The 24,809-nt window shown below is 39.1% G+C and overlaps 1 protein-coding gene across 11 annotated transcripts in view; it reads right to left on the reverse strand.

The window, feature by feature from the left end:
* Nucleotides 1–252: 252 nt before the first annotated feature.
* The window catches only part of MLLT3 (MLLT3 super elongation complex subunit), a 391,121-nt gene continuing 366,564 nt past the window's right edge, over nucleotides 253–24,809 (reverse strand). For 10 of the 11 annotated variants that reach the window (XM_070052927.2, XM_089317765.1, XM_070052921.2 and 7 more), the window contains 6 exons: nucleotides 20,992–21,067; nucleotides 19,063–19,192; nucleotides 16,675–16,774; nucleotides 9,300–9,371; nucleotides 7,748–7,819; nucleotides 253–539 (listed from right to left, as the gene is read on the reverse strand). In XM_070052927.2, the coding sequence (XP_069909028.1) occupies nucleotides 408–539; nucleotides 7,748–7,819; nucleotides 9,300–9,371; nucleotides 16,675–16,774; nucleotides 19,063–19,192; nucleotides 20,992–21,067 (582 nt within the window). In that variant the 3' untranslated portion in view covers nucleotides 253–407. Of the gene's footprint in view, nucleotides 540–7,747; nucleotides 7,820–9,299; nucleotides 9,372–16,674; nucleotides 16,775–19,062; nucleotides 19,193–20,991; nucleotides 21,068–22,538; nucleotides 22,652–24,809 lie in introns of those variants that run through there. The other variant, XM_089317767.1, reaches the window with a different exon arrangement.

The following is a 24,809-nucleotide window of genomic DNA, read 5'->3' on the forward strand; positions in this document are numbered from 1 at the left end:
CAGTTATGTAATAAGGCAGTGTGTTGAATATGCATTCATCCTGTGGAATGAACCACCACAGAGAGAGATACATGATACCATACACATTCTTTAAGTTTTCTTGTGTTGTGTTTGATTTGTTTGTTTTCAAGGCTATCCAGGCTAACTCTTCCCCGGGGATTTCCTTGGAGAGAAGAGTGGTCCGCTGAGGCTGGTTTGCTTAACCTCTCCTTTATCAAGAGATGATGACTGGCTTTTAAAGAAAAATAAAGCTGAAGGTTGTTTGATTTTTATTTTTTCCCTTTTGGTTGCATCATTCTGAGTGTTTTCATATAAACAACAACAACAACAAAAAAATCACAACCAAAAAAAAAAAAAAAACCAAAAAAAAAAAACAAGAGTTTTTGATGCGTCCAGTTCTTGTATCCTCAGGATGTTCCAGATGTTTCCAGGTAACTCTGTAGTTTACGGACTGTGGTTTTGTCCAGCGAGCAAAGATCAAAATCAAATGTTGTGTTTGTGATATGAAAGTGTCCAGTTTCTTCTATGAGGTTCACAATCTAGAGGAATAAAGAAGAGAAAGCATGGGCAACAGGCAGCAGACATCCAAAAGCAAACAGAGATGGAGAGGGTCAAATAAAGAACCAAGAGTCAAAGGTTCTTCCATATGACAGGAAAGTCCTACACCAAAAATAGCACCAAAATATCTCACAGCCAATTTGGTAAGTCAAGCCAAAACTCCCAATAAGAACAGATTACCTGCTCTCATTTTTCATATCCTTTAAAGTGATGCCTGCTCTCAAGTCATCAACAGAATACTTTACTATGGCTAGGTGGTTAGGGTGAGACAAAATCTCAAGACACCTGTAACAATTAGTTACTGATTCAATAGAAAGTGACTATACTTAATTAATATGAAAAAAATTCTTTTTAGCAAAACTATATACATAGTATGGATATGTATATATCCATAATGATCATTTTTTCTGATTATATGATTTTTGAAAATTTATAAAATACAGGAATTCACAACAAAGAAAATAGAAACCATTCACACTCTTACCCCCTGATGACAATGGGCAGTGACTAAAAAGGGGGCTCAAGGGAGCCTTCTGGGGTACAGGACCTATTTGGTTATTTGATTTGGATGCTGGTTATTAGATGCATTCACTTTGTAAAAATTCATTTAGTTGTATGCTTTGCTATGCTTCCACAAACATGAATAAAGCATATATTTATTATATCTTTGTTGATTGAGAATCTGGGGGCAACAATTATTATCTAGGAAAAAAAAAGATATCCTTGTTTCTCCACTTGGGATAGTTACACCTCATTTCTTATTTTGTTCACTCCAACTTTCCGAAAAATTGTGAAATGACGTGGTGACAGCATGCTGTTCTCTCGTCTAGGTCAGGAGGACACTTCTGAAGTTTCAGTGTTAAGATGATGTTGGTTAATGGTTTGGAAGAGTCTTTCATCATGTAAAGTGTCTTTCTGTTCTTACTTCATTAGTAATTTTGTCAGAAATGGATGCAGTGCCTGGAAAGTACAGACTTTAAGGAGGTTTGGTGTGAGTATGTAAGAGGAATAGGGATTGGTTTTAGCAAGAGTTGTGACAGAGAGGAAAATCAGCATCAGGATGATAGAAAAAATATTTTCACAGAGTGGATGCTTGGCAAACTTCAACTTATTTTTAATTCTGTTACTAACTTTATATCAGTTGCTTCTTATTCTTTTTAGTTCAATCATCTTTAAAAAGAGAATCATTTTAATTATTTAGCCTAAATTACCAAATGCTAGGTTCAAAAATAGCAGAATTGAAACTTTTAACCTTCTCTTCTTATAATTAGCTTTCTTTAAAAATTTTGTGAACTATTCCTGTGGATCAGTGGCTCTTAAAAGAAAATGTACACCCCACTCTTGATGTAATTTTTTTTTTTTACTTCTATAGAAGCACAAAAGACTACTAAGCCTCAATCCAATTAAATGTGCAACTCCAGATTGAGCTGTTTTTGTTTCATGCATTCTCTGGGACTAGTTTTTAGACCTGGATCTATGGTCTCACAGACCTGGATCTATGGTTTCAAGAATAAAACAAGTTACTTTCACTGCGGAACCATGACCCCTGGATACTGCAAACTAACTCTCCAATATCCATTTATCCATTTTTCTTTATTAACAGAAGCAAAATATTTTAAGAGTGGCAACAAGTTCAGCTAAAATGTCACCTCCCCAGACCCAGTTTCAGTGCTTGGTAGACACTACTCTTTATAGTTGATTTGTAAAAAGTCACCAGGCTTCAGGAAAGTTCTTGAAAAGGATGTGGACAATGGGCATGTGTTCTTTGTTTTCTGCCCTTTCTCTTGTCTGCAATAAAGATGCAATGCTTGAAAGTGCAATAACTATCTTCCCATCAACAGGGTGAATGTAATGTATGAAAGACGGTAGAAGACAGTCTGTTCTCAGTGTCATTTTTTTTTTTTTTTTTTTTTGACAGGCAGAGTGGATAGTGAGAGAGAGAGGCAGAGAGAAAGGTCTTCCTTTGCCATTGGTTCACCCTCCAATGGCCGCCACAGCCGGCGTGCTGCGGCCGGCACACCGCGCTGATCCGAAGGCAGGAGCCAGGTGCTTCTACTGGTCCCCCATGGGGTGCAGGGCCCAAGCACTTGGGCCATCCTCCACTGCCTTCCTGGGCAACAGCAGAGAGCTGGCCTGGAAGAGGGGCAACTGGGACAGAGTCCGGCGCCCCGACCAGGACTAGAACCCGGTGTGCCGGCGCCGTTAGGTGGAGGATTAGCCTAGTGAGCCGCGGCGCCGGCCCTCAGTGTCATCTTTTAAGCCACCACATCAACCATGTATTACTAACCTCTGGGCCTACTGCTTTATGTACATGGTGGTGGCTGAGGAGAACTCTACTTGCCTAACCAGTGAAGCTAGGGTTCCCTTACATGCATCCAAAGAGTATTGGAGATTTGCCCAATTATGGTTAACATACATCATTCATGTAGGAATTTATCACACAAGATCTTACTATTAGAACTAAAAGACCTAAAAATAGATACTCATTTGTTTTATTTGTTAATAGCTAACAGAATTTTCCATAAGTCACCTACACACATCTATATACAAACAGAAAGACAAACACACAGGTATATCTACACATACAAACTTACTATGTCAATCATATACTTACTATATCCTTAATGTCAATTGAACTAATGTATTTTACATAGAAAATTATTTTATTTGTGACTCTGCATAGAAACACTATGGACCTGATGAAAACATGTAAAATTCAGAACTGAAATAAATAATCTCTTCAGAGCTTTTTTCATTTCAAATTTATGTAATGGGAACAAACAAGTACAACAGAGTCTGATACCTCTCCCCAACTAGCTGGCTAGTAGGTAAGCAACAAAGCATTCAAAATAGTCTTGAATTTGGCATATGAACTTCTGACTCTGCTTACCATATGAATGGCACTGAATGGAACATTACAACACCGAGCTTCAATTTCCTCATCTGTAAAATGGGATAATGCTACCTGTTCTACTTATCAGTATCAGGTTGTATAGAGGATCAAATAAGAGATGATAAATAAGGGTTCCTCATAAACTCTAAAGTGCTATATGATTATGAAAACTATAAAAATAAAAGCATATCCCTTAACTATTTGGGAGGTAACTAAACAATACCTAAATTGTCAGACCTGGTACTTTTTCTTCCTTTCTCCATTGACTGTTTAGTTCTTCTACTAGCACAAAAACAGAGCATGAAAAACGTCAGAAAATAGAACTCAGAAAAGACTTTTTCTTAAATTTTTTCTTAAATCTAATAAAAATGTACATGGTGAAGGAAAAAAGGAAGATGAAAAGATGAAGGCAAGTAGTTGAAGTGAAGAGCTAAAAACTGTTAGGGTGGGTGGTAATAGAAGTAGGGGCATTTTCCCTTTAATTTGACAAGTAACGCACCCTTTTAAGAAAACAGCTTTCTATGATTCAATATAGCTGCTCAGTAATTACTTGCCAGTAAATAGAAAACTGGGCAATAAAAGTTCTTCTAGAAAAAAAAAGTCATTTAATTTTAAAGCAAATAAACACCCTTGCCCACTAGGAAACTCAACCCAGTCATCTCATATGCACTGTAATATCCTGTCCAGTGCTTCTATCACCAGTCTTCTGCTCTTGCAACCAGCGGGACCTACCCTGCCTGCAGCCACATGCACACAAAAACAGAAAGGAGATCAGATAACTCTGACTCAATGAGCCCTGTGGTTCCATGGGAACCTGTAAGAACACATCAAGGAAAATGCAGACATAGTCTAAATACAGCCATAGTGGCAGCAGTAGGGGGTTGGGGACTGCTTGCCAAAGGGAACAGCATTAATGATTTGAATTATTAGAGCATGTACCCATGTACTCAATTAAGTAAAGACTCCATAAAGAAAAATAAGTGCACATTCCTTTCCAGGAATCCTGATAGTTAGAAAATCAGAAACACAACATTAGCATACTTTATTCCAATGACACAAGCCACAAAGCCTGAAAACATTCAACTAGTCCCTGAAAGATTCTACTCTGCCTTATTAGAGAAACGCCTTCTCTGCTGATATAGTATTGCTTTACTTTAGTGTCATTACCCTGTATCATACTGCAATAAATAATCCCCATCAAAAATAATAATAGAAGATAAAACCTGCAGATAAAGGAAGCAGGCAAGGGTGCAAGGTATGTCTAGCAGTTGAAAAGGAAGAATGTGGAAACTGCTTAGCTCATTCTTTTGATGCTGCTTGTTGTGTAAACGTTTGTGATGGATGATTTCCTGCTATACCAGTCAGCCTTTCAGGGAGTACCACGCAGCCGGTTAGTTGTTTTAAACAGGGTAAGATCCACTGTTAAATCTGTGGCTCCCTCCCTCTCCCTGGATTTTAATTATAAAAACATGGATGTGTAATTTTTAGTCTGATCTTTTTTTTTTTTTTTTTTAAACCAGGGTTCTTTCCATCCAAGCAGCCTCTTCACTGAGTGGGAAGTAAAGAACAACCTTTTCTGAAACTACTTCTGCCTGGAGTAGATTTGGTCTGAGATAACGTTGGTCTTTCTGCAGAATGGCCTTGGGTATGACCAGGAAATGCTGTGTACACGTGAAAACATGTACTGTACTCTGGGTTAAGAGAAAGGCCATCAGGATCCCATCTGCAAGGGTGCTAGACAAGACAGATAACTTTCCAGGATGGAGGAAATCATTCTCAGGGAGGATTCTCTGTGCTGTGAGAAACAATACTCCAATGCACACTCACTCCCCTTTCCTTGAAGATAATTCTATAGAATAATAGCTAGTATCTAAATTGATAAGCTATCCTCTAAGGAAGTCTGGGTTTTCCTCAGAATTTTTTTTTTTTGCTCTCAACTAGGATGCAAATCTAGATTTTAGAGTTCAATCTCTAGGGAGGTTAGAAGTGCTCAAACTCACTTTGCAAATAAATGTGGACCATGTGGTTTTAAGACAGAATCAAAGTGGCAATGAGTCCAGGGTAGTCAGTTCTCCTGGTCTGATGGTCTCCATGCTAACACATTTTCACTCTATGGAAAGGTGGCTTAGGCACACAGGTTCTCTTGACCCAGTGCTTTCTGTTCATTACACTGGACACAGAGTGCCAGGACTACATGTTCTCAGAGTAAAACAAAGCTGTTAACCACTTTTTGTGAGCCAAATAAAATTGTCATATCAGATTTCTGGATAGGATGCATTTAACAGACATGGACCTAGGATATGATCCTGGGTGCACCCTGCTTCAGGTGTTCCAGTCTGCATGCCGGAGAATACATAGTCTTTACGGAATGCATTCCACGAGATGAGCAGCCCTCAAGGTGGAGAATAACGTTAGTCCTCAATAGTGTTATGTTTTACAATAGGAATTAATTAAGCAGTAAACCGTGACAGGACATGCATCATGGTATCATAATCACAAGCCTCAGCTGCATTACAAGGCAAAAGGCCAAACACTGAGAGCTTTCAACCAGCCTGGGAATGCAATTAGGGTGAAATGCTGTGTGCCCTGGAGTGCCTTTATGCCAGGTTAAAAATTCATAGATATTACTCTCTCCCTCTAGGATACTAAAATAATCGACTTGCATAGAATTCTCAAGTAAGCTACTTTTTGTTCACGATTCTTTCAAAGGTCACACTAGAGGACAACATTAAATTGGGAATGGCAATGACACCCCAAGGTAAGACCCTGCCCAAGTACCTATTATCCCTGACTTGTTGTCTGGACTTTCCTTGTAAAGGTATCCCAATCCTGACCAAACATCTGCCTCACCCTCCTCAGAGGCTCACTATTTGGGGATTAATCCCTTTGATATACAAGTGTTCCACAGTGGTTCTGACTTGGTGTTGGGAAGAAATGGAAAGATCAGCTAATAGATTTCCCAGGAACATTCAGTCAAGTAGCCCCAAATAATCGGTAAATGGCAGGCAGAACAATTTTCAGTTCTATAAAAGACATCTAATAAAGTGGAAGGAAATATTAGCACAAGGTATAAAGGTATCTCAAAAAGTCTATAGAAAATGTAATTAAGAGATATTTTGTTTTGAGACAAAAAGTTTTGAAATACATACATATGAGGGAATACATACATATGAAAAATACATACATATGAAAAATATTATGAAAAGTATGCATGCATTTAAAAATATTCTTTAAACACCAACTGAGCCTCCAATTCCATTTTCCACGAACTTTTTGAATCTCCTTCTTACTAGACTATAACTAAGGTATGCGGCTCACTCCTGCTCTCCTACCCATATTCAATTAAAAGGAAATGCAAAAAAATGCAACTTATCCACAATTAAGAATCTGAAGTCTGCAGTCTTTTGTTCAAATCGAAAACTAAAATGTTAAAATCTTATCAGACCAATCAGGAAATCCGGCAAGTATGAAAGTGGATATTTATAGATTTAAGCAAAAAAGTACACAGAATATAAATGTGACCATCAGCCATTAAATGTTAAAAGAAAAAAAAAAAAAACTACGCACAGCTGGAGTAGATTAAGTACTAACTTCAAGTCATTTGAAAGTAGTAAAAAAAAAAACAATTCAAACAGTGAAACAATCCACAAATGGGCTCTGGAATTTAGAACACAAAGCCTTCAGCTTGGGTGTTAAAAATTCTTTTATCAATAGCCACTGTTAATGCAACAAAGGTATATACTGTAACTGAAAACTAAAAACTATGCTATCTTCTCAAAATATCAAATGTACTAACAGAAGTTTCCCTACTTCACAAATACCCTGCAGTTGAGTTTATAATAGAATGTACACTGTACAAGATAAGGGAAATGAAGAAAATATTTATTTTCCTTAGAATAGCATTGGCAAAAGGTCACTAAATTGAATCACAAATGTTTATAACACTTGACTGAAATTCTTATCACTGTTTTCCCATGGAAGCAGAAGCCAGGCCCCAAAGGTTTCTGCATTTCTACCCTCCCCTCTCTCAGCCCACATTACAACATCAGCCAATTGAGGGATTGCTACATCCCAATATCACCTCCAAAACTGCTCAATTTTCATCACCCACAGCACCAGAGGAGGGAGGTGACCACCACAGAGCTCCAAACCAGATTTCCAGGTGACCTCCATAAATACTTGTACATGTGGCATTACCCAGGTGGACTGGTGGGGGCTGCCTTGGCCTCAAGTGCTGTCACACCACCCCAGGACACACTAGGTTTTGCAGTTTCTGGAAAGGGTTGCACTTCTCACCTGCTGCAGAATGTGTCTTTCCCTTAATGTCATCAGCCTTCTGTGAAGCTCTACCAGTTCATCTAGGTATGCCTGAAAAAACAAGGGAATCCCCACAAAGTACAAGCATGGTCAGAAGCAGTTCAAAGCCAGACAAGTAAGAACATACAAGCAGCAGTTTGAGGTTGCTCATTCTACCATTCTGCCAGACTGTGTGGACTCAGTACCCAAAGGCCTCTGCAGATTGAGTCTCCATTGGCCCAACCATTACCTTTATCATGCCCTCTTTGAAAACCCTTGGGGGGTCAGTTCTTGCATTTATTTGTTTTCAACAAAATTCAAGTCAATAGAAGCACCTTCCTCCAACAATGCCTTTCCATAGAGTTGGAGAAATTCAATGCCAAATTGTGAGTTGAAACATAATATCACTGTCTACTCTTTTCCTTCCATCCCAACAGGCTTTTGATAAAAGGAAAAAGTTTGAGTTTGAACAAGGAAGTATCAAAGATCACTGTAAATTATGTCAGGGCAAATTATTAAAAAAAGAAAAAGGCTTCCTGGTCATACAAGTATTGCTAGCAAACAACGCATGCAAGTGACAGAAGGCTAGAAGAATATTTTATGAGAAATAGAGACCATTATGCAAAGCATCTGGTTTGTGAAAAGCTCCCATGAAAGCATAGAGGGGTACCTCTCTGCATATGCTCAGATTCGTGAGTCTCTGTTAGTTTAACTGCATGGGTATCTCAAGCACTATTTACAAAGAAAAGATTTGTGAAGCATAAGAGAGATCCACATTGACCTTGCAAAGCATGATAGGGTCCTGCCATCCAGGTGACTTAACCCCGACCAAGGCCTGCAGTCAGATTTCATTCTCACGGAGTGTATCATGCACACCACACGAGATCTGACTTTTTTTTTTTTTTTTTTTTCTGACAGGTAGTTATAGACAGTGAGAGCCAGAGAAAAAGGTCTTTTGGTTCACTCCCCAAATGGCCACCACGGCTGGCACTGTGCCGATCTGAAGCCAGGAGCCAGGGGCTTCTTCCTGATCTCTCATGCGGGTGCAGGGGCCCAAGCACTTGGGCCATCCTCCATTGCCCTCTGGGGCCACAGCAGAGAGCTGGACTGGAAGAAAAGCAACTGTGACTAGAACCGGACACCCATATGGGATGCCGGCGCCCAGGCGGAGGATTAACCAAGTGAGCCACGGCGCCGACTGAGATCTGACATCTTGCTCACATATATCTAAGATTCCTTAACCCAACCATCTCTGTCACGATTCTCTTACCTTCCAAGTTAATGTGCCTGAAATCCCTTGGCTAGAAATGATGAAACTAGAAACTGGAAAGTGACGGCATAAGGCTGAGCTTAGTACCAGAGATACAAGCAAGATATGGAAAAAAATTAAATAAACACAAAGCACCGGGATGAAGAATTCATTATTTGGGAATCTTGGGCACTTCTGATGAGGAAAATGAAAGTAGGACCAGCAAAGATGAACAAGAGAAACACAAAGAAAACCAAGACGTGTTGGTTTGGCAGCACACATATTAATGGACTAGAAACCTACCTTATCACATTCACCATTCTTTATTTGCTTATCTGATTTGCTTTGCTTTATTGGACTTTTCACTTCAAGAATCTAAGGATCAAAGGGGACAATGTTAAATTTTACTTCAAGTACATCTTTCCTAACTAGACATATAAATACAGGTATACACCGAGTGAAATGTCATACAATAGCATTGCTTTTCAAGTGGCATTTCTCCTCTACACATTTTGTTCATCTTACTTCTGTGGAAAATAAATTACTTTTGTTGAAATGCTGACTCAGGGCAATAGCACTTAAAAAAAAAGTTGATGATAAGGAAATTGATCCAAGCTTCCAGGCCCGCCTCTCTCTCAGCACAGAACTCTCACACATGTACAACAGCTGAGTTCTACTGACAGTATAGTACCCCTGGGCAAGAATTCCTCCTACTCATTCTGCTGTTTCAGCGTGACTACCAGTACTCAGGACACCAGGAATGATAAAAAAGAACACCCAGATGCCCTTCTTATTACCTGACTTTCAGGTTTAAAAGTTACTCATGCCCAGCAACTGTCTCATCTCCAGGATCAGGTGGATTCATAGGCAGCAGCAGTTCTCCAGAACCGCCAGGGACTAAACCTCCTCACAGCCCACAGAGGAGGACTTTGCCTCTTTTTGGGTGAAGAATGTTGCTTTTACACCAATAAATCAGGTGTGGTAAGAGATGGGATTGAAAGCATAAAAGAAGCACTAATTTAAAGGTAACTCTGCCTCGTTTTGGCCATCTTTTCCTCTATGGGCAATGTCTCTAATATCTCCTTTTGTCTTCATAATCATAGTACTCCCTTTTCCACCATGCATAATTAATTTATTCCAAAGGTTCTTGCAGGGATGAATGACTGCTATATCTCAAGCCACATCGCAGGGGCAACACAAAACTGCTCTTCTTCATTCAATCTGATCCCAAGTTTAGATCCTCACCCTATGTCTACACCCCGTATCAACAGGAAGCAGCCAGAAAGAAACTGGCCCCCCATCTCCTTATCTATACTCAGAGTCAGGATTGATGGAACAAGGACATAAGCCTCAGCCATTTATGTTCTTGTTCCTGCCTTCTTTCAAGAGACCAGTTCAGTCTCACACCCTGGGCTGTTCCCCACCCCAACCTCTACATTCTTCCCCAGGTTTGGAGGCCAGTGGGCCAAACTTGAAGAACCAGTGTGGAGAAACTCATCTCTGCCTCCTGCCATCCACCTCTACTTCAGCCCACTTAAAATATAGATAGGTCCAGCCTGTGGGGGTCTGGGCCCTCTGCCACGTGTTCAATCTATGTACATGCTGGCAGTTGGTTGACCTCTGTGAGTTTATTTTCTCTGAATAAATTTGGTATGGTTGCAAAAAAAAAAGAAAAGAAAAGTTACTCATATCCAGTGAATCGTTGTAGCACTGGAAATGAAAATGCTGTCAGCTCCTCTGGTTGCTCCCAACTCGGGATGCACCAACCCAAGAAATATTTACGGGCTTCAAGAAAAGATGTGTTAGCTAATCACATTTTCTTTTATCTGGAACGATGACAACTAAAGTTATGAAGAATAATGAAAGCTTTGGTGGGGACCTATGTATCTAAATGATAAAAAGGAAAAACAAATTATTATTTAATAAATGTAACACATTTATTAGACAGGATTCTCAAAAGTAAGGACTAGGCAGGAAATATTTTTAGATGGTCCTTGCTTGAAAAATCTAAGAACCACTAAATTAATGATGAGTTTACAAAAGTATATATACATAAAAAGCAAAATAATTTGTCTTTTTCATTATAACCTTATTACGAAGTTAGCTGTTATAATTGGAAACATATATTAAAAAGGAAAATGCCAAATAAAGGATTTATTTTAAGAAGTTTTACATTCCTACTCTTCTCTTTCCCCATCCTTGTCCTAACTCAGTCACAGTTTTGTTCACAGATCTCCCACATTCCATTACATGAAGACTGTAAGAGTAAGTCCACTATGAATCGATAATGGCAAGATAACTGATTGGGCTCAGAAGCCTAAGTTCAGGTCCTAGCTTATTATTAATGTTTTTGGGGCTCCAAAAATGAAATGAGATATGAACAAGATGATTCCCATTCAGCCTTAAAATGTTACACTAAAGAGGTCAACATTTTACCTGCTAGGACTGACACTGTGGCTCAGTGGGTTAAGCTGCCATTTGCAACACCAGTATCCCAAATTTGAGTGTAAGTTTGACTCTCAGCAACTCTGCTCTCTGCTAATGAGCCTGGGAAGGTGGTGGAAGATAGTCTAAGTACTTGGGACCCTACCATTCATGGGGGAGAACAGGATGAGGTTCCAGGCTCCTGGTTTTCTGCCTGGTCCAGGCCTTAGCCATTGTGACCTTTTGGAGAGTGAAGCAGCAAATAGAAGATCGCTCTCTCTCTCTCTCTCTGCCTTTCAAATAAATCTTTTAAAATGTTTTTTTTTCTTCTTCTTCTTCTTCTTCTTGAGATCAGCCCATAACATTCTGGAAAAGCCCAGATATTTCTGCAAGGATATATTTTTCTTTGACTTGAGAACAATGCATGGGTAAGAGGCGTGTTTCTAACAGTCTTTCCTGGGAATCACACTTAATTTCTTCATTTTGAACATTAAGATAACCAAGGGACTTATCTGACCAGGCTAACTTAAAATACAATACTTTTGGCAACCCAAGGAAATTACTTAATAGCAGAGGCAAGGCAATCATTTTTAACGTGCTCTGTTGTAAAAGGAAACCAAACACTGCACTACATGCAGAATTTCCTCCTCTCTATTGTTGTTGGAAATGAGACCTCAAGGGAAAAATCAGTGCTTAGAGACCTAGAAGTAAGTAGGTCAGTAGATGGCACTCCTCGACAACTCAGATACCACTGGGTAATGCAGAGGATCCACTGAGACTTCAGGGGAAGGGAAAAACAGAACAGTGCCTGCCTGCTTGCCTTGTGCCTTTGAGAACTGAATTGTGTTCCCAGCATATCCACATCCCATCCCCTTCAGAGTCCTGCTCCACAACTCACTGTACTCCGGGTGCCAAAGTGACTGAGGACATCTATTGCAATGGAACTTCACTAACTAGCTTTAGAGTCCTGACACCTTCGCTTCAAAGCAGAAAACAGACCATTTGGGCGCTTAAGTCCCACCCCACACATTCCGTAAATGCTACAGCAAAGAAGGCCAAAATACATTGAAATCCTAGTTTCTTTCTTTTGAAGCTGCAGTGGCAGGAACAAAAGCTCCGGGTGTCAGTGACCCGCCTCAAGTTACTGAGTGGCTGCCCAGAGAGGGCTCAGCTAATCTTCCGTCTTTGATCTCTCTCTGCTCCAAAATAAACAGCTTTGTCAAAACCTCATTCTGAGAGAGCTGAGCTATTCTGAAGACAATTATTTTATTTATGACCATTTCTTATCTTTAGGGAAACGATTTCAGAATATAAAAGTACAACACCTTGTCTTCCACGGGCATATTTCAAACCAGTTTAACTGGATAGATTCTTTTTAATTTCATTCAAAATGCCTTGCAGCCCACCAGGTGATTTATGATATTCTGAATATTAACTTAGGTCCAGTGGATCACTTCCTTCCTTCAAATCCTGTTTCTGCACACACACACACACACACACACACACTTCTGGCTAAGAAAGATGTGGTGCTTTGTTTTTGTTTGAAAATTCACATAAGGGAGGTTGGGAGTGAAAAAAAAATCCCTTCTGGTTACAAGGGTGCAATGCTTTATATTATTCTCATTAAACTGTACAGAGGGAAACAGAACCAGCAGGCTACTTAGATGCACCATGTATAGATCTCCCCTTCCCTGAAAATAGAATATCATGTTTAGTAGCTCTGTTGTCCTTAGCTTGAGGATAAGACTTGAGAATAAAATTTTCAAGATTTTATTCTTTTCAGAATCCCTTTGTGAAAAACAATAACTTACTCAGTTGTCGTCAGTTATGGCTTCTCTACTGTTGGGTCTTTGCTGATAATCATTATTAGCTCCTAATAATGCTCAGGTTAATTACTTGCTTTGTTGACAGTGGACTTTGTTCACTTTTTTTCCTCCAAGTAGTTAGAAAATGTCTAAATTAACTAGCACATTCCCTCTTTTTTAATCTCTGGAAAATTTCAAAAAAGGCAATAGGCAATTCTGTTTTGTCTGGTTCTTCACCAAAACTTGAGAGACGATTATCAATCTGCAGCTTGAGAGGCGGGGTAGGGATGTAGGTCATGGTTAGGCCTTCTTGGCATGTTTTTACCTACTTCATTTGATATGAAATTTCAGATGTCTGTCTCTCATTCACATATAGAACTAAAACACTTTCCAGAGTGAAACTTAAATGAATTCTAGGTTTCTACGAAATTATTACTATTTCACTCTGTCAGCACAGAGAGCTAAGACATAACAATGTTTTTGTTGTTGTTGTTTGTTTGTTTGTTTTTTAAGTTCCAGAACACTGACTTAAAGGAAGAGCATCAAATCTGATCCCATGCAGATGATCTGAGGGTTAGGATACCAGTGCTAAGCAAAATCTTAAAAACCCTTTCATGGATTCTCAGCTCTAAGCAGGTAAACACTTCTTTGGACATGTATCCTACCCCAGACTGGCTAAAAGTGAAAGCATATGGATTTCTTATTATGCTTATAAGTACACGGAGAAAGTGACATATAACTGAGTAATACTGGCAGATAGATGATTCACATGTGTGAAGCTGCATTTTCAAACATGCCAAGGAACTACTGGTATGCTATTTAATCAGATAAAATAATTTCTACTAACTCCAGATGGATGATACCATTTCCTTTTGCACTTGTTTTGCAAGACAGGTTAAAAAAAAAAAACAGTTTGATAAAAGAAAAAAAGGAAACTTTAATGCAAGGGCCAGCTCAAGACTCTCTCTTCAGAAAGGGTTTAGGGCAGCCACTAGGTTTGAAGGGCAGGAAAGGAGCTTATCGGAGCTGCACTTAGCAAGAGAGTCCAGGCTCAGCCTTAGTCAGGAGAGATGCTGATGGAAACTAATGAGGGCACAAAAGGACCCTGAACTCCTGACATTGCCACGTTGCTACGCTGATGTATCCTAATTGTCATACACCATCCACTGGAAGCAGAAATAAAGCCTAAATTGGTTTCAATTGGATATAAAAATGTAGGAAGGGTCCAAATTCTATTCTTTTGCCAGCTGTTGCTGAAGCACAGATTTAAAAAAGGATCCCAAGTTATCTGGTTAGCCAGCTCAGTGTTCTTCTCAACTGATTAGCCACAGTGTTTATATCCTTCCTCTTTTTACTTTCCCTGAAATGCTTGACTTGTGGTGATGAAAGACGGCATGGGTATGGCTGGCCCTGGAGATGGAGAGAAGCAGGGACAGCAGGGAGCCAGGTTGGGGAATAAGAACTTACGAACTTGTTGAATACCCTGCCTGCAACAGTTGACAAAGTTGGGCTTTCATTCACAAGTAGGACACAAAGAAACTGCAGCTGAACTGTAACTGGTGTAAAGAGCAACAGCACAACTCCTACTTAACAATAAAGGATTTAAGTTGTAGACAAACTTTATAAATGAAGAATTTTAAATGTTGAGAGATCTTAGGCTTTACACAAAATGCATAAAGAGAAAGTCTTCAGCTAGAATACAATACTTTCCAAATGAAAGAAAGATCACAAAGGCAAGGGCAAAACTAAAACTGTAGGATACTTAAACAGAATAATTTTAGAAAAATGCAGTCCTTTAATTTTCAAAGTAATATTCATGTGGTAATTTGAGTTAAGCAATTATTGTAGCAGTGTAGGAAATCTGTCTAAACAAAAATAATTGGGACTGGCATTGTAGTATAGTGGGTATAGCTGCCAGCTATGACACTGGCATCCCATAAGGATGCTCCACTTCTGATCTAGCTCCCTGCTAATGCACCTGGAAAAAGCAGCAGAAGATGACCCAAATGCTCAGACTCCTGCCAACAATGTCAGAGATCCAGAAGAAGCTCCTGGCTCCTGGCTTCAGATTGGTGCAGTTCTGGCCATTGTGGCCATCTGGGGAGTGAACCAGTGGATGGAAGACCTCTCTCTCTCTGTCTCAGTCTCTCTCTTTTCCTGTACCTCTGACTCTCAAAATAAATAAATATTTAAGAAAAAAGAATAATTTACATAATTAGAGTACCAATTTAATGTGCAATGAGACTTATACATTACTCATGATACCTGAACAGTTTTTTTAAAATTTTTTTAAAGTTTTATTTTTATTTATTTGAAAGAGTTACGGAGAGAGGTAGAGACAGAGAGAGAGGTCTTCTAACTACTGGCTCACTCTCCAGATGGCTTCAATGGCCGGAACTGCGCCAATCTGAAGCCAGGAGCCAAGAGCTTCTTCCCGGTCTCCCATGTAGGTACAGGGGCCCAAGGACTTGGGCCATCTTCTACTGCTTTCCCAGGCCATAGCAGAGAGTGGGATCGGAAGAGGAGCAGCCGGGACTAGAACCGGCGCCCATATGGGATGACGGCACTTCAGGCCAGGGCTTTAACCCACTGTGCCACAAAGCCAGCCCTTGAACAGTTTAATAAGTGATAAAAATACCCCAATCATATCTTAATTTGCACAAAAGCTCTTCATCACAGCCTTTAAATTTCTGCCCAGAACTTATCCAAATAACTACACTCTGAGATGCTTATCAAATGAATAAGCTTTGCTTTAGCTCAATTTGTAAACGTAATAAAGAGTATTATTTTCTCAACATTTTATTAATTATTCCTTACAAGTCCTGAGTGATGATCCTTTGTTTCTTGGACAAGAAAACTGAGGCAGAGCACCTATATTAGGCATCTACCATCAACTGAGCACCAAACAGGTACGGTGCACTGCCTAACATTCTTTTTCTCAAAAAACAAACAAACAAAAAAAAAACAAAAAACATTCTTTTTCTATTTTATCTGTCAATCTCCCAATAACCTTAAAGGCTAATGTCATTTGCAGATGAGGAAACCTAGTGTCAGAAGTTGAAGGTGAATCAAAAGTAGTAAATGCATGAAATTTGTATACCTTAAATAAAATAGAAATAGCAAAGTTGGCCCCAAAGTCATAACTCTTTCTAAGTAAGCCACCTACTTAATATTGAGGAGTAAAATATACAAAAATCAGGAGTCAATGATCAACACATTTTGTCACCCCCTCCTTAAGCCTACATCTAACGGAGGACACTCATCCTCTCAAAAACTCAGAGGAGTTCTGTTATTGCAAGCATGTGTTTATTCCTAAGATTGTGGATGCCCACTTATTTGCCATCAAGAGGGACTTGGTTTGAAAGAAAGGTGTAAAAATTTGTTTGCTCTGTAAAAATTATTACATCTAGTTCTACAGAGTCTGGAAAAATGCAAATCCCACAATTTACCTGGTTGTTGTTGGTTTTTAATAAGGGTGGTGGAGGTTCGTGATGTAGGGGTGAAGAAGCAGAACTGCTTTCACTATCGCTGCCATCACTCAAGCTAACTCTGAAAAGAGAGAGAGAAGTCACACACATCACTATAACTATCCTTGAAATATCCATGGAAATGGATGCTCAAGGCAAGGCCTCCAAACAGTCACCACTGGACAGCTCATTTTTAACTCACAAATTCTACCAGGTTCAGCATTTACTTTGCATCTGGAACTGTGTAAAGTACTTTGTCTGCTACTTTTCTAAGAAATAGACTTGGGCTAGATCACTAAGCTGGGGTCACGGAGGTATTAGCAGTGGCTCTATCTAGAATTCAAGCCCAAGCAAGGTCACCCGAAGTTAGTGCTCTGTTACTACACCAACATGTGAGGTGCAGCATGTTAGAACCACCATTCTAACTGTCACAATTCAAGGCTCTCTAGTCCTGAACACTGATACAGCAATTCATTGGAAATACACTACAGCAGCATAAGAAACAGTCTGTTTGGGATAACTGCTTTAGAAAATACAGCATCTTTAAATCATTGAAGACAATAATAACAACAGCTCCTCCTCTACTTTTTCCCTTTCAGATTAAAATTTTTCCTTTTAGCCTGAGAGGAGTGAGTTTTTTATTCTACACTGCTGAATGTATGTACTCCTTCAGAAACATCCTTCAGTGTTTGCTCCCTCTCTTTGGTTTAATAGTAACCTAATATAATATTCTCAGAAACAGAAAGTGCTTTAGAAATCAGGAAAGCTTTTCTTTCACTCTGAATAGGTAATCACATTCAAGCTCTATTATATATTCAGATAGACAAGATACAAGATAGGAAATGAAAAGGATACACTGGGACATCCGTTCAGCAAAAACTGATGGAACTTGTTTTTCTTAACTAAATTACATTAATGAAGTGTTCAGTTGAAGCGCTGCTGTAAAATGCTTCTTGACTGAAGTGGAAGGCTGAGTATTTAAACTGATTAAACAGTTGAGATTTCACAAGTGCATTGAAGATCAAATGTTACACTGGTGCTGCTGTGTTAACAGCAAATGTCAGGCCAGGAAAAAGCAAAGCACCCCAACAATGTGTATCTACAGTAGACAACTCACAAACATGTATGAATTCACCCACACTGACTCAGAGTAGTGGTGGTAAGAGGGTGGGTGACAGCTAACCACAGAATATCCAGATATTCTAAATAACAATTTGGGAAATTGTCTAAACAGGTCATGCAATTTTTTTCATGAGCTAAACTGGACAACAGCCGGTGTTCAGGATTTTGTTTGGTGTTAAGTTCCTTAACCCCAAGTTTCAGTCCATTTTTTAGGATTTTTTTCCCCCACTACTGGTTCCCCTCTTCTCAGATAAATGACTTCTAAGGAAAATGTTAGAAGAGCAAGGACATATGGTTCTTTTTTTTTTTCTCTCATGCAAAAGGAATATGGACAGGTGAGTTTGGGAAACAAGACGTAGAAGCAAGTATTGTGTGCAGCTGTGAGGAAGAGTCACTGAGCACTCTGATAGGGCACATACCCTACAGAGGCTCTTCTCACAGACACTAAGGAATTGACAACTCAGAAGAGCACATGATCTGTCCAGACTGGGTTAAGACTGCATTCTTTTTAGGAATGTTAGGGCCTTCTACGCAGTCATGGATAATGGGAAAGATGAAATGCAATATATCATAAATGTAATTGGATTCTAAGTTTAAGTAGATTCATATTTTTCTACTCAAAACACATTAGAGTAAGCACACCTATTTGTTTTCTTCATGATAAAGAAAAAATCCTCAAGGCAATTTCAAGTTGACTATTAATTATAAGTGACATGAATTACCATCTTATAATGTGGCATTATGCCTCACAGCATTAAAGCTACTTAAGGAACCTAATTGTCAGCACACTTAAAAGGAATTTATTTGCTGGAAAACACACACAGGTGATCCTAGTTTTAATTAGGTCACACATAATTCACTGGAGCCAATTATGTATTTCTAACTACAAACAGCAAACACATTTCTTCAATTCTCAGCCTACCTCCAGCAACGAACCTACACAGATTCTTCAAATGAAAACAGACTTCATTTAAACAGTCCTCACACTTGGTAAATACTTTCACTAGCAAGGACTTCTGAAATGACTTTTTTTGTATTAATTTTAGAGGAAAAAACTCTTCTGTCTGAGCAAAGGGAAAAACAGTTCCCTATAGAGATGATAGAAATCCTAAGGAACCTAAGCTTTCAATAAATGTGACCATTTACTGCCTTGGTTTTGGTGTTTCACACCTTTGTTGTGATTATAGCTGTAAGTCTAGTGAAAAGGTCTGATTCCAATGCAAAAAAACCTCTTCTCAAAATACTTACCTGCGACTTCGGCTGCCTCCTCTATTTACAGGTCTCTCCATTTCTGAGTCATTGTCATTATCCTCTGCCTCATCTGATTCTTCCTCATTGTCATCAGAATGCAAATCTTTCATTATAGACCTTAAAGGACCTGAGCAATGAGAGTGAATCACAGACTGTCAAACATTAGTACTCTTTCAAACACACTTAGCCATATCAGAAACAAGAGAATGCTCACCAGTGCTGAACACTGGTTTAAAATAATTGTTCTTCTATATATTTACACAATCTACAAGATTAAATTTGATAGTTTCTGGAATTCAGCCTCTGTGAAAACATTATTGTTTTCATAACAGATTCCCCAAAATTCTCATTAAAGATTATCCATTTTCTAGCAATTTTTTTTCCTGTAGATTTTTCTTCACTAAGAAAAAATATATCTAAAAAGAAATATAAAGGTCTATTAGTAAATTGAATGTTTTGTTAGGTTAATCCATGTATTGAAAAGTTGAGATTAATAAATCACTGTGGTTGTAACTTGTTCTTGGCAATGCAGCCTTTGTGTGGTACTTTTTGATCTATTAAGGTTTAGCTGTTCCTTTTATTTCAAGGTCAATTTCAGGTCATGCAAGTATTTCAGTCAAGTTCAGATTATAAAGTATTTCAATTCCATGGTGCAATGTCCTATCTCTGATCTTCATATTGATCTTGGGCACAAGGTCTTATTGCAATAATTTCATGCAGCCAATTTTCATTTTACTTTTAAGAAATTCCTGGCAAAATATCAGCATCTATTAACATAAATAAGACCATGTAATAAATCAGGTGCCCAGAAACTTCAAGATAGTATCCAGTAGTACATGGAGGTAACAATAAAATTAAAAATCAAGCTGTGACTAATTTTATCCTAGGATAGGAGAGGACAGAACTGAAAACACACACACACACACACAACACTCACTCATTAGTGTGGCTTATTTTTACTTTTCTAAATGTGAGGAAACAAGGTAGTTTTTTTTTTAATTTTAATCAAAGAAATTGTAAAGGGAATAAATGAGAGAGGTACTTTCATTCTGGATTAGGTAATTCCTAAAATCTAATCTATGCTAGAGACATCTAATACCAACTCAGAGTAAAATAAGTATTGACTCTTGCAATCTCTCAGTCTGTAAAACCCAAGTTTGTCTGCTTTTGTAGCAGGCTTATTTCTTTGGAAGCCAGTAGAAAAGGATCTCTGAATAGCCAAAATGATCACTGTCTTTTATTTAGGAAGTCTAAGCCTTAGTCCAAACACACACACCAATTAAATCCTTTTTAAAACATACAAGACCATTACAATTTCAGTGTAATCAAGGAAAAAAATGACATTTAATATGATGTTAAAATAAATTAATTGATAATAATACTTTTTTCATGTAAAAATAGCTATATTTGAAGATTTTACATAAACACACCCAAATGGAAAATATAATTAAATATTCTAGTTCAAATTTATTTATTCGTAATTTGAGTTCATTCTTGAGTAGAGGTAAAAATATATTTAACTCATCAAATTAACATTCGCTTAAAAAAGTCTACTAATCTGTAGAAAAGTAAGTACAATGAGATATGCCTAGGAGGAAGAGTAAAAACATATTTCTCTATGGAAAGCCTCTTGAATTCAGCTTTTGCTATTGCATTTCCTTTGGGAACCCCCTGAAAAAGGCTGTGTCTATAATCCTTTTGTAAAATGGGAATCTGATGGCAGGGAATGGAAAAAGGGGAATTTCTAGAGCGTGGCCTCATACATCAGAACAATACTCAAGTGCATTCCTAGGGGAAATAAATGCAACTGCATAAAAGCTACGTTATCATTCAAATAGTAAAATAGTAGAATATAGGTCATAAATCAACTCATTAAGATGTTTTATGAGAAAAATGTCTCCTAGTTTGCCTGGGAGATGTGGATACCTTGTTGCCTGGTCTGGGATGGAGTGAAGCTAGAGCTCGAGCTGGAGCTGGAACTGGCAGGACTGGGTTGTTCGGACTTTAAAGAAGAAGAGAAAGGCATAATCAATAAACTTATGAGACACTAGACATCGGACATTGAAGACAATATTGTTGTTCAAAGCATGCTTTACAAAAACAGTCTGATAGTGCACAAGAAAGATGACTACAAATTTCATTACATCAAAATACTATAACACAGGAGAGTCATGTCATGCTTTGTTGTTGTTGTTATTGCTTACCATATTTTTATTGCATGCAGAAACAAGTGTATAAACCAAAGGATGAAGGGATAAACTGGGTGTTACATGAGGAAGGAGGACCTGGCTTTAATTTCACTCCTGTTTACTTCCATTCAGATCTCAGAAAAGAGATACCTTGATTACCCTTTCTGCAATGTTTGATTGACTCAACTGGTTAAAACATAGAGGTAATGAGGCCAAGGTCATTAGTTCAATCACATTATGAGCCAGTTAATTTCGCTCTGGTCCAAGGCCATGACCCAACCCTAACCCCATTTATACACAGTTCACAAATGGAGACCAATGCTTACAACAAGACTCAGCCAAGTCCCACAAATGAGTCAAGGGAAAATGTTGTCACTATTTCAAAATAAAAATTATCCTTGAAATCCACAGCCTATTAATGGCAGAGAACCTATGCCACACACATACCCCAATCTCTTAATATCAATTAATTTTCTTCATCCTTTAATCCCCAGAACAAGTTCTATATCCTCCTTGACCCATCCAACTCAGTTTTCTTCCAACTCCAAATCTACTGAAAATGTATTAGATAGATCACCGGTTTATTAGACATGCTGCAGTATTGTGCTGTCTCTTATGTGTATTTTCTTCCCCAGATACAGTAGACTGCCAGCACTTGAAAAAGCAGCACTCGACCTGTCACATGCTTCTTGTTATCCTCTCATACTTAGCAAAATGAACTGCATGCAGCAAGCACTCTGCACCTGTGACTAAAGGCACTTCATTGTGCCCTCTACTCCACTATGTGTCAGTTTTATGAGACTTGATAGTAGGTAAAGACAGGTAAAGCACATGTGTACACAGAAATGTGCAGAGAAACTGATCATACCACCAACACATTTGTACTTTTTGCATATTTAGGGCTAAATTTATTTTAAAATAACTTAGAGTTGGCATTTGGTATAGCAGTTAAGCTGCCATAGACGACACCCTTGTCCCATACTGGAGTGTCTGGGTTTAAGTTTCTGGACCTGCTCTACATTTCAGCTTCCTGCTAATGTATACCCTGGGAAGCAGCAATTGATGGTTCAAGTAGTTGGGGCCCTGAGACCCATATAGCAGACCCGGATTGAGCTCCTGCCTCCTGGCTTCAATCTGGCCAGGTGGAGTGAACCAGCAGATGGGAGATCTCTGTCTTCCCAGCATTTAAAAATAAAATAACCAATTACTGTTGATATAAGTTTGATTGTATTAGTGGACTGTTTCTACCCCATTTCTTGTGTCCTCATGGTCTCAACTACATACCCATGTCATCTGGAAAATATTTGACGTCTTCCCATTTATAAGATACATCTCCTTTCTGCTTCCCGCAATGAGTGATCAAGTTGGAGGACAAACTAAGAGCACAGTCTGAAGCCAGTAACTGAAGGCAAGAATCTCAGTTCAGTTTTTATGGCACTTTCTCACTACTAATATTTTTCATCTCCACCCCACTCCTAGTGCTGAACTCCCACCCTGTCTCCTTAAGAAGCACCAAATTCCACCCATCCTCCTCCAACTCAGACACAAGGAAGCACTTTTAGGCATTCCTAATGCACACTTCACATCCTCAGGCTGGATGGGAAAACAGGTGTCAGCAATCTACCACTCATTCTGCAGGAAAAGAGCCAGACAGGATCTCTAATGAGCAGCAGGCGGCCCACCAACCCTTCACCATTGCAAGATTTACTTGAGAATTGTAGTACAATGTCCTACACATTGCTGCTTGCAGTCCACAAAGAGCTGGTTTACAAGTACAAATGCCTGTGTGAGGTACTCTTCATTTCTGTTGAGTGGCTCTTCCACTGTTGAGCCCCAATGGTGAGTTACACAACTGAAAGGGCATTCAGCTAGCATTTATGAGCAATGCCCAGCTGTAAAACAGTTCTCCCAGGCCTGCAGGGTACTCCTTTTCCTCTCCAAGTTGCTCTTTTCAGCTATGAAAAGTGCCTGCAAATGGTATTATTTTGATAGCTCTGGAAACCATCTGGGAGCCAAAAAGGAGGTTTCCTTACAGCTAGCAGAGAGTGCTAGAATTCCCCAAGCTTCCTGACCAACACACGATGCACTGGATTTAAAGGAGCTCTCTCCCAGAGCTCTTTGCTGGGAATGACATTAACCAGGACAACAAGAGGACAGTGGCCACCTTTCCACACACCCTACACTAAACGTGGTCCCTCTCTCTCAAGCATTTTTTTTTTTAAGATTTATTTTATTTGAAAGACAGAGTTACGGAGAGAGGTAGAGACACAGAGAGAGGTCTTCTAACTACTGGCTCACTCTCCAGATGGCTTCAATGGCCGGAACTGCGCCAATCTGAAGCCAGGAGCCAAGAGCTTCTTCCCGGTCTCCCATGTGGGTGCAGGGACCCAAGGACTTGGGCCATCTTCTACTGCTTTCCCAGGCCATAACAGAGAGTGGGATCGGAAGAGGAGCAGCCGGGACTAGAACCAGCGCCCATATGGGATGCCAGCGCTTCAGGCCAGAGCTTTAACCCACTGTGCCAGACCCTCAAGCATCAGGTTAATGCAAGAACCAAACCTGGAGTAGCCTTCTTTTAGCTTTTTTTCCCCCCATAAACAAGGTTAATAATTGCATAGTTGCTAATCACCTGAAAGCTGACACATTGTAAAGAAAATAATGCAATGGGGGGAAAAAAACTTTTATTTAACACTTTTGATTAACACCCTGCCTCTTCCACAAGACATCTGAGAGTTTACAATGGAAGACATATTAGTTCTATAAGAATATTCAAATAGGAAATTTAAAGTTGCCAAAAAGGATAAATGTTGAGCAGCAAAGCAAACTCCTGGAAGCTTTCGCAGTCAGGGAAAGCATTTTGTGGAATTTTAGGGCAGCAAATCTCACTTTCGTGAACACTGGTATCACTGGAGGACATATCAAAACACATACTGTTGTCCCACTCGAGTTCCTGATTCAGTAGTTTAGGGGGGTGTCATGGGACAAGAACCTGGATTCCTTACAAGATCCCAGGTAACACAGTGTGGAGACCAACCACACTTTTGAGAACTAGCCATCAAGGACCCAGAAATTGACAGCCATCCATGCTAATCAGAATCAGCCAGCAGAAGTCTACACATGAGGAGATCCTGATTTAACAGGTTTGGAGAGGAGATCCAGGCATGCTGATAAGAAGCTCAATTAATGATATTAACAAACCTTCCAAGTTGAGACCAATGATTCTAAATTTGTGTTAAAAGCAAAGAAAACATATGATATTTGTCCCTTTGGGACTGGCTTAGTTCACTCAGCATGATGTTTTCCAGATTCCTCCATCTTGTTGCAAATGACTGGGTTTTGTTATTTCTGACTGCTGTATAGTATTCTATAGAGTACATGTCCCATAATTTCTTTATCCAGTCTACTGTTGATGGGCATTTGGGTTGGTTCCAGGTCTTAGCTATTGTGAATTGAGCTGCAATAAACATTAATGTGCAGACAGCTTGTTTGTTTGTCAATTTAATTTCCTTTGGGTAAATTCCAAGTAGTGGGATGGCTGGGTCGAACGGTAGGGTT

The sequence above is a fragment of the Oryctolagus cuniculus genome, chromosome 1, assembly GCF_051225735.1.
Source record: "Oryctolagus cuniculus isolate XC-2025 breed Fujian yellow rabbit chromosome 1, ASM5122573v1, whole genome shotgun sequence".
NCBI lineage: Eukaryota > Metazoa > Chordata > Mammalia > Lagomorpha > Leporidae > Oryctolagus > Oryctolagus cuniculus.